Below are 10,598 nucleotides of genomic sequence, written 5' to 3'. Positions count from 1 at the left end.
ACTTAAGGGAGTTTTAACGAAACATTTCTGGTACTGTTCACTTTTAACGAAAATAACACTTTTACTTTAAAAAGTCACTTCTGGTATTATTTACTTACAACACTTTTTTTGTCCTTTTGATTAAAACTCAAACTTTTCAAGCCTTTTTTATTAATTTTCCCAGCACAAAACGGAGGTAAAGAAAACAAGAAAAACAACCGTATAACATGTCATCTTGAGCAACCATCAAAATGCAATACCAAGGAAGCAAATATCAATAACATAGTTCGACTGTGGAGTAGTAAACTCGATTATTTCAAGACCCAAACTAAGCTCATCTCAAGTTCAAGGGCCATACGGAAAGAGGAGAATGAATAACAGGGGTGTCGAATGCGTCCATACTATCATGATCGGAACTGCGAATATCTATTCTTCAGCAACAACACTGATCTCACCCTTCTCGAGCAAGTCATAGAATGCCCTCACTTTCCTCTGCTCATTCCAGTGATGCATTTTCCAAAGACTTCCACAAGCCAAAGCAAGCACTGATCCGTACAATATCTCCTTGACAACGCTTGGGCCTTTCAATGTGGCATGAGCAATCTTGTGACCAGCCATTTCACTTGATCTGCAATTACGAAAGTGTCATATTCTAATTTCCTGTCAATTCAATCCAAAAAGGCAAAGCATTTTATGCTTTAACATTATTTTGACTAATCTCAAAAACCGGAACTATGACTAGACATCAATCTGTTACCAAAACACATTAAGTATTGAAGTTTGCCTTGGTGCATATATTAGGCAACAATCAGTTACACATTTCATACAGATATGATTCTGCACCATCTCAGGTTAGTCGTACAATACAATGAAGTGAGGATTATATCTCTCTAACATAACCGACTCACTCACTGATCAATGATCAGATGGTTTAATCCTTGCGACACACGTCATCATCTTCAAATGACATTGACCATCGTAAACATATAGACTAATCCTGTGACACTTGGGATCACCTTAACTCCACATACTCTTAACAGACTGAACCCAAAAACAGGAGGGTCTTGGATTTTGGTCTCTATATACTCTAACAGATTGAATCCAAAAACAGGAGGGTCTTGGATTTTGGTCTCTATATACTCTAACAGATTGAATCCAAAAACAGGAGGCCTTGGATTTTAGGGACTCTACACACTCTAACAGATTAACCCGAAAACGGGAGGCCTTGGATTTAGGTACTCTACATACTCTAGACTAACCCGAAAACAGGAGGCTCTGGATTTAGGTGAAGTTATAAACAGGCTGTCCACAAAGTAGAATGTATCAAAGAACATATATAAAAGCATGCTAAAATATTGCTCCTTGTAAGAATACCACAATCAGACCAATACCTATTAGACTTCGGCACCTAACTTTATGCCCGAAAATCGAACTTTTCGATAGGATGCCTAGAAATTTAAAACCCACCGAAAACTTTCAGGATAAAAATGAAAATACTTGTGTTCTCATGAAGAAATCGTTTCGTATAACGGAATCTAAAGTTGCCTGTAAAATCCATGAAATTTTCAGGAGTGTTTTATGCTTTCTGGGTTCAATCAGAGATTGATTTTCTCCAATCCCTTCATCCCAAGAGCCGATTTTTCCATTATTTATCACATATTTACAGAACAATTAAACAACTAACTGAAAAGAAAGAAAAAAAACATGAAAATACCGATCGAAACTTAAATAGCTGGATTCAAATAGTTGCATAGAATAAGAAATAATTTCCATAAACCTCCACAAATACAAAAACAAAAACTACAAAACGAATGAATGAGAGAAGTGAATCGATTGTTAGGGTTTTTACCTGAGAACGAAGAGGCTGCAACGAGATGGAAAAAATGAGAGAGAGAGAGATTGCGAATCCGAAATTGGGGCTTCGTGGAAAGGTCAATCCTTTTCAACTGATTGGCGTCCTGTGAGCCTCCCCTTCCCTGCAGGAGAAAATGTAGCCTCTTTCGAGATCGTGGGCTTCTTGTCCCTTGTGGCCTTATGTTGGAATTAGCGGGAGCGGGTGATCGTTTTATTGGGCTTCAATTTTGGCCCTTTAAAATTTTTGCAGCGTTTCTTGTTGGATTTACCTTTTTATCCCTGGTTTTAGCTTCTGTTTTTTTTTTTTTTTTTTTTGTCATTAGTTAAATTTGGGGATGGGGGGAATCGAACTTGGATGAGGTGGGAGTTTTCTTAGCTCTAGTGCCACTGCAACTAGGCCCCCATCATCTTTTTTAACAAAGTTTTAGCTAAATATTAAAAATGAGCATTAACCATCGAGGTGTAACTTTTTACGACGATGTCGATTTTTTATTGTTAATGACCAATTTGTTTGATGATTATACTGTAACGTGATCTGTTTTGTTTTTAGCATGGGTTGCTCTTTTTCCTTTTTCGAGATTTTTCCCATGTGATTTACCCAGGACAAAGTTTTGTTAGGCCACGTTCTTCTCCATGCTCTTTGTATTATTTCCTTTGGTCTGTTAGAATGAAATCCTTTATTACCTTAAAAACAAAGAAGTATCAGTATCTAACGTTTAGTCTCAATATTAATTTTTGTTTTATGGTCAATTATTTTCGATTAAAGTGAATCTAGGTAATTCTATTCATAGTGTTCGTATGCGATTATTATTCAATAATAGGTAGTATTTTTTTTTAAACAATTGATATTATCTACACTAAAACCTACTTCAATGGAATGTATCTAGATTTAAAAAATATGGGAGAAGTAAACTACAAAGATTCGTTGAAGCTTGAAATTGTTCAACCATTTTTTATACATCTTGCCACATTCTTGCATCCTTTGATTGATATTGATTAATGTTTATTGTAAAAGCATGATCGCAGTTTATAGATGCGATTCACATCGCATCCCGTTCTCCCTTTTTTTGTATTGATGTAGGTGGCGAGAAATCATTCGCAGAGGATGTTGCAGTTGATGCCGAAGGTAATGCATATGTGACAGATTGCACAGCCAGTAAAATCTGGAAGGTTGGAGCAGACGGGAAGCTTCTATCAACAATTAGAAGCCCTCTCTTCAGAGCAAAGGAGTGGTACAAGAACTAGGTTGGCCTGAACGGAATTGTTTACCACCCAGATTGCTACTTGATAGTTATTCACACTTTCAGTGGCAAATTGTTGAAGATTGATCTAGCAAAGGGAGAGGAAGTGAAGCTCATTGAGGTAGCTGGAGGACCACTAACATTTGGAGATGGTCGACAGTGTTGAATTAGTGGCCAAGTGACTTTCGGCTAATAAAATAAATAAAAAGGTAAGACAATGATGATGCTTGCTTGGGATTCTTTTCTTTGGTATTTTTTTGGTTTCCCATTTGAATGCTACGTCTCGGCTTTGAGGTTTGATTAAAAGGCAAAGTAGGGAGCATGATACATCATGATTGTGTTTGTGGAAAAATGGAAGGTTGATTCCTTTTTTTCTTTTGCCATTTATTTGCCAAAAGCCAAGTGAGAGAGCTGAGAGGTGTGCAACAGAAAAACAGAGAAGAAAAATAGAAGTGCAGTAGCCCCATCTCGGCTTTGAGGTTTGATTAAAAGGCAAAGTAGGGAGCATGATACATCATGATTGTGTTTGTGGAAAAAGGGAAGGTTGATTCCTTTTTTTCTTTTGCCATTTATTTGCCAAGAGCCAAGTGAGAGAGCTGAGATGTGTGCAACAGAAAAACAGAGAAGAAAAATAGAAGTGCAGTAGCCCCATCTGGAAGAGAAGAAGGAGGTGCTTTTCTCTTTGGTTAGTAATTATCGTAATTGTTGTTGTAATAGTTTTGAGTTTTATATAGAGAATAAATTAATCAATATATTTCTTTTTCTATTTGTTTCTTTGGTGTGTGAGAGTTATTGGTTGTATTGGGGTTTTGGGTTGTGAGCTTGTCAACACTTTGTAAACTCTCATTTGGTTGATAGTGGATTATTGGGTGAGCTTCTACTGCTCTGAGGACGTACTCCAGTTACACTGACTATTAAGGAACCTCGTTAAGATCTTGGTGTCTTTAATATTTTGTTCTTGTATTCTATTTGATATATTTCTTGTGGGTTAACTTGAGTTGGTTCCAACGGGTTTGGTGTTATCCTAGCACAACAATTGGTATCAGAGCACTGGGTGCTCTTGGGTACTGTCTAATTGCCAAAGATGTCAGATGGGCAAGATGAGAATCCTTTTGGAAGCAGCTCTGGGTTTGCAAGAATTACAGTGCAAAATGCAAAGTTCAAAGTGGAAAAGTTTGATGGCACAAACAACTTCAGGATGTGGCAATGTGAGGTCAAAGATGTGTTGGCTCAACAAGATCTACTTGCCGCTTTGGGAGAGAAGCCGGAAGCTATGTCGAAGCCGGAATGGGAGAAATTAAATTTGTGGGCTTGCTCTTCAATTCGGTTGTGCCTTGCAAAAACTCAGAAATATTTTGTGATGAGGGAGACATTAGCAAGTGTGTTGTGGCAAAAATTGGAAGACAAGTATATAACGAAGAGTGCAGAGAACCGGCTACACTTGAAGAAAAAGCTTTACTGCTTCCAATACAAAGAAGGTACAAAAATGATTAGACATCTTGATACTTTTAATAAGTTGATTGCCGACTTGTTAAATTTAGATGAGGATATTAAGGATGAAGATAAGGCCTTAATATTGTTGAATTCCTTGCCGGACTCTTATGAGCATTTTGTTACCATTATTATATATGGTAAAGAAACTATGAAATTTGAAGATGTGTCAAATGCCTTGATGAATTATGAAATAAGGCATAGAGATAAAAATCATGATAGTACCTCTGAAGCTTTATTTGTTAGAGGTAGATTATCGGAGAGGAGATCCTCTTCTAGTAGAAAAAAATCACACTCTCGACCTAGAGGAAACTCTAAAGGTAGAAAAACCTTGGAAATTGATGAATGTGCCTTTTGTCATAATAAGGGTCATTGGAAGAAAGATTGTTCTAGGTTGAAGACCAAGGAAAAGAGAGTTTTGTAGCATTTGGCTCAACATGAGTTGTTCTCTTAATAGTGTTTGGGAGTAATTTTTGTGTTGATTGTATTGGTTGGCTTATCATGGCATTTTCGGAACTTGGCCAAGGTGGAGATTGTTGAATTAGTGTCCAAGTGGCCAACTTTCAGCTAATAAAATAAACAAAAAGGGAAGACAATGATGATTTTTGCTTGGGATTCTTTTCTTTGGCCTTTCTTTGGTTTCTCGAATGCTACGTGAGTGGCTTTGGGGTTTGATTAAAAGGCAAAGTAGGGAGCATGATACATCATGATTGTGTTCGTGGAAAAAGGGAAGGTTGATTCCTTTTTTTTCTTTTGCCATTTATTTGCCAAGAGCCGAGTGAGAGATCCGAGAGGTGTGCACCAGAAAAACAAAGAAAAAAAGTAGAAGTGCTGAAGAGAAGAAAAATGTGCTTTCTCTTGAAGAGAAGAAAAATGTGTTTTCTCTTTGGTTAGTAATCATCCATCAAGGTAGTTGTTGTTGTAATAGCTTTGAGCTTTATATAGAGAATAAATTAATCATTATATTTCTTTTTCTATTTGTTTCTTTGGTGTGTGTGAGCTATTGGTTGTATTGGGATTTTGAGTTGTGAGCTTGTCAACACTTTGTAAACTCCCATTTGGTTGATAGTGGATTATTGGGTGAGCTCCTACTGCTCTGCGAACGTACTCCAGTTACACTAACTGTTGAGGAACCTCGTTAAAATTTTGGTGTCTTTGATATTTTGTTCTTGCATTCCATTTGATATATTTCTTGTGGGTTAGCTTGAGTTGGTTCCAATAGGTTTGGTGCTATCCTAGCACAACAGAGCACTCCTATCTCCCACCAAGCTTGTAGTTGCCGGCAGCCCTTCTGGTAGATTAGTGGAGAGCTCTGACGGGTGGGAGACAGCTTCGGTTGTGGCAAAATTCTCAGGCACAAAGCATCGGTTGGCCACAGCAGCAACCATGAAGACGCATGAAAGTTGGACTCATCGCAGCTCCACAACCGCCATCGTATTCATATGTAGACTAGATGTTGTCTACGGTGTTTTCATTTGATTTCTATGCCAGTAAACCACATTTCTATGTTTCAAATGAATAGGTGTGTACATGACTATAATGCATCGTTGTGTGAATAGCCTCTGTAACATTCGAATCGTCAGAGGGGAATTTTCCAGCTTCCGTTGTCTCACATTGCTAGTGGTTGGGCTGGGCTTTCCGCCCTTTCTTGTTCTTCAAAATTGTTGTCTGTTGTTTAATTTTCAGGTTATAGTGTGTTTTGTTCCCGAAGTTGTGTATTTTAATAGGATTACAAGTGCACAGTCGAGTAGCATGTGTCGCATTTCTTGGTTCATAAAGGCAGGGAAGAGTAGGGCGGAAGCGGCTACCATGCTCATTGTTGTGTAATTTTACTTGTCTCAAAAAATTATAGAAGACAATGAGGAATAACTATGATATCAGATCATGAGTAAAGTTCATAGATAGCTCCCAATATTAGCTTAATACCAAAGCAAATTGGTCCTCTAGTAAATCTCTTGCATGTGGATTTACTACTTTGATAAACAAAGTTAGTGAGCACCAAGGTCCAAAACCATACATATTTATTCTTCATCTTTATTCAATCTTAAGCCCACCTCTAATCCTTCTTGGACGAACCATTCTTGGACGAACTAACATCCACCTCAATACCGCAATCTTCTGATAGGATACGTTTGTAAAGCCTAAACTCCCAATCAGGCTCGCAAAATAGGCTCAGCTGCCATTGAAAAGAGAGAGAGGTATTTTCATTCACAACACAATCCACACTTCATTATGTCAGGCCACGTTAACCATTCATACTATGCTACTATTATATATTCAACACTTGTCAAAATTTATGTAGAGCTAGATGATCTAGCATTTGTTTTTCCATTCCAAGGATTGACAAGACCAACACAAGAAGCATAACAAGATAGCACATAGAGGTTTTTTTTTTTTTTTTTTAATCGAGCAACTAAAAGTACCTCAACAGCCGCCCAAAGTGTCTTCTTGCTTAAGTCATCAGCTTTGTTACGAGCAATTGAACTTGCTCAAAAAATTGAATGATGAATAACCGTAGAAACTCTGTTTGGATATCTCACTGCAACCTCGTCATAGGCACTAGGACCTAACTCATAGATATAATATAGATGTTATTGCTATTTACAATAATTACTATTAGATAACGAGAAGAATAATGGTATAATTATTCTAGGCGTTGAAGCAGCACAAGCAGCGTACAAAACTAAATTACGAGGGGCGCTATTTATACTTACTCCTTTTGTCAGATGAAGCGCTATACGTGGACCTGGCTCCTGCAAATTAAAAAGCATAAATGATATAAAAAAAAAAAGACAGAAAGATTGTTTCATATTAGATTAAAGAAATCATCTCAACAGATTGACATATTATTTAAACAATCGAATTCCCAGCATAATTACTCACCACTGTAATGTGAACTCGACCTCGAACTAGAAGAACTAAAACGAGCCATAATTCTGGTTCAAGAAGTCCGCAAGCCGTCTCAACTAAAAGTTTACAAATTAAAGTTTAGTTCCTACGAGATCATAAGACAAAGGATTACATACTGAAACAAAACGAGAAACTAAATGGAAACAGAAATCTGTTCCAAACGATTCAATCCCACCACAAGATGTGGCAGAATTAGATGGTAACCCTTAAATCTCAAAATCGATGGCAAGGGCCGACAATGCACAATTTTAATTAGTTTAAAACAATTTACTCATCAAATGAAAACTGCTGGTGTAGGATTCCAGATATATCCCAATACGTGCATGACAAGAAAATCATAGGCCGCGATTCAATGGAATAATCCAACAAAGGAGTCCAAACTGATCAACGAAAGCTAACTTTAAGCGAGCAATAAGACACAACAAACTGCATAATTAAGGTATAATACATGATTAAGCATAAACACGAACTGTAATAAAAAGAAAACCCAAAATTAGGGTTATGGGAATGTGTACGTAACCTAGCTACAAGCCTACTACTCTATTCGAGCACACAAACACATACAAAAATACTGCTGTAATTTAATAGGAGAGTATGTATGACAAAACACAAGGGGTTGAATTTTGAACGTTGAATTTTCATACACGCAGAGAGAGAAAGAGATTAAGGGAGGCGTCCGCTTTGGAGTTTTGCCCGGCTTTTGAACACAAACCCTAATTATAAAAGGCGCGGGGCCGGGCCGGGATGGGTATCCTGAGGTATAAAATATCAATGATATCAGAAATATCAGTAGTTCAAAAACACGAAAATTTCGATGGAAACTAAAGGTCTTCGCCTAAGCCGATCAAAGACAGAATATATGGAGTGCAAGTTCAGTGCAAATGGAGGCCAAAACGAGTTAGGGGTGAGGATCGGAGATCAAGAAATACCAAAGAGCGACCGTTTTCGTTACCTAGGATCTATCTTGCAAAAGAACGGAGAATTAGATGGAGATCTCAACCATAGAATACAAGCTGGATGGATGAAGTGGAAGAGTGCATCCGGCGTGTTGTGTGACCGCCGTATGCCACTGAAGCTCAAGGGAAAATTTTATAGGACGGCAATAAGGCCGGCGATGCTGTATGGCACAGAATGTTGGGCGGTGAAACATCAACATGTACACAAAATGAGTGTAGCGGAGATGAGGATGCTTCGTTGGATGTGTGGGCACACGAGAAAGGATAAGATTAGGAATGAGGATATCCGGGGTAAAGTAGGAGTAGCCGAAATTGAAGGAAAGATGAGAGAAAATCGGTTACGGTGGTTTGGACATGTGCAAAGAAGGCCTACTGACGCTCCGATTAGAAGATGCGACTATAGGACAGAGGTTCAGGGCCGAAGGGGTAGAGGAAGACCTAGGAAAACTTTAGAAGAGACTCTAAGAAAAGACTTAGAGTACTTGGATCTAACGAAGGACATGACACAGGATCGAGCACAATGGCGTTCTAAGATTCATATAGCCGATCCCACTCAATGACTCGGATTTTCCAAGTCTCCAACCGAGAAGTTTTCCTCACTCGGGAAATTAAGGGAACACTACCCCAACCTACATGCTCCACTCTGAAAGCTTCAATATACAAGCTTCAACAAAAGAAAATTCAAAGAACTTAGCGAAGAAGGCTTTGGTGTATTTAACACAATACGTTGAAATGAAGGAAAGCTTATTTATTGATATCCCCGATAAGCTACAAATATGTACATATACATGAGTCAAAATAAACACAAAAGAGGGAGCCTTCACAAAGGTTGCTTAGGAGAAGTCTCAGCAGTCGGTAGAGCCCCAGAAAGAGAAGGCACCGGAGGGGGATCATTTGGAGCCTCAGTACTGGACAGAACCCTAGAAGGAGGAGGCATCAGAGGTTGATCATTTGGAGCTTCATTACGCGGTACAGCCCCAGAAGACGAAGGCAATAAATGCCTTTGGAACAAACCCACAAATCTCTGATGATCAAGTAAAACCTGACCATCAGTTTCCTTCATCTGGTCAAGCTTCCTCTTCATGTTTGTAGCATAGTCATGTGCGAGCCGGTGCAACTGTTTATTCTCATGCTTGAGCCCTCTAATCTCCTGTTTGAGACTCATAACTTCAGCCGCCAATGATTCAACTTGGCGGGTTCGAGCAAATAGGCGTTGGGCCATATTAGACACAGAACCTGCACACTGAACACTGAGAGCCAGCGAATCCTTAACAGCTAACTCATCAGACCGTTTGGAAAGTAGTCTGTTATCTTTGGGAGTGAGAAGGTTCCTGGCCACCACCGCAGCGGTCATATCATTCTTCATCACGGAATCCCCAACGGTAAGAGGACCAGTAGGGGAGACGAAGGATGGGCGCCATATGTTGTCTGGAGAAGGCGGGGCTGCCTCTTCAACAAGGTTCAAGTCAAAACGACGGTCAGAGGGGCCAGACATTTTCAAAGGTGTTGAAGAGAGAAGAGGTCGGACAAATCAAGATCTTAGAAGTGCAAGAATGAAGCTTCTACTGGTGGAGATTCAAGTGTGATTTGAAACTTAATGCCAGCCCCTATAAAAATCTGCACTCGACGGAGCTTCAGAAATCGAAGAGGCGCCTGCTCAGAAATCGAAGAGGCGTTTGCTTTCTCAAAAGCTGGGCTGCTTAGAGATCACGAGGGTTGATCTCAGAAATCGAAGAGGCGTTTGCTTTCTCAAAAGTTGGGCTGCTCAAAGACCACGAAGGCCGATCTCAGAAATCGAAGATGCGCTCGCTTTCTCAAAAGCTGGGCTCCCCAGAGACCACGAGGGCCGCTCTCAGAAATCGAAGAGGCACCTACTTTTCCAGCCTTGTCAGCACCTGTCACACGCACACTCAGCTTTGCGGAAATTATGGGCATTCTGTCAAAGACTTCTGGGGAAGTAGAAAACACATGAATCTTACTGTTCAATCACCCACTTCCCACACGCAACAATAGCTCATGGGTACCACAGATAACTTTGCCAAAGTTCTCTGCCAAAGTTGATCACGTGAAGCTTGCAGCTCCCACTACATCGCTTTGACCAAGAAGGGTAAAAGAATAGCAAAGAAACAACACTAACAAAGTTTAGACCCATAAATTTTGAAGGTCT

The 10,598-nt window shown here is 39.3% G+C and overlaps 1 protein-coding gene and 2 long non-coding RNA genes across 4 annotated transcripts; 1 reads left to right on the top strand and 2 right to left on the bottom strand.

Moving 5' to 3' along the window:
* Window positions 1-214: 214 nt before the first annotated feature.
* On the bottom strand, window positions 215-1,970 carry LOC103449209 (probable cytochrome c oxidase subunit 5C-1). Of its 2 annotated transcripts, none has more exons than XM_008388498.4 (2): window positions 1,829-1,970; window positions 215-607 (listed from the first exon to the last, which is right to left on the bottom strand). In XM_008388498.4, exon 2 carries the CDS (start codon window positions 595-597, stop codon window positions 406-408), a length of 192 nt encoding a protein of 63 aa, XP_008386720.1. In that variant the 5' UTR covers window positions 598-607; window positions 1,829-1,970; the 3' UTR covers window positions 215-405. The 2 variants fall into 2 exon arrangements, with proteins under 2 accessions (XP_008386720.1, XP_070664239.1); XM_070808138.1 differs by having other exon boundaries at window positions 215-639; window positions 1,829-1,954.
* Window positions 1,971-2,716: 746 nt separating this feature from the next.
* LOC139189637 (uncharacterized) lies at window positions 2,717-6,275 on the top strand. The gene is made up of 2 exons (XR_011573457.1): window positions 2,717-4,552; window positions 5,338-6,275. It is a non-coding gene; the product is annotated as an uncharacterized lncRNA (long non-coding RNA).
* On the bottom strand, window positions 3,673-8,146 carry LOC139189638 (uncharacterized). Its single transcript, XR_011573458.1, has 4 exons — window positions 7,449-8,146; window positions 7,280-7,318; window positions 6,989-7,131; window positions 3,673-6,741 (listed from the first exon to the last, which is right to left on the bottom strand). It is a non-coding gene; the product is annotated as an uncharacterized lncRNA (long non-coding RNA).
* Window positions 8,147-10,598: the final 2,452 nt, after the last annotated feature.

This window comes from Malus domestica, chromosome 11 (assembly GCF_042453785.1).
Source record: "Malus domestica chromosome 11, GDT2T_hap1".
NCBI classification, from domain to species: Eukaryota; Viridiplantae; Streptophyta; class Magnoliopsida; order Rosales; family Rosaceae; genus Malus; species Malus domestica.
This window is presented reverse-complemented; position numbering and strand designations above follow the sequence as displayed.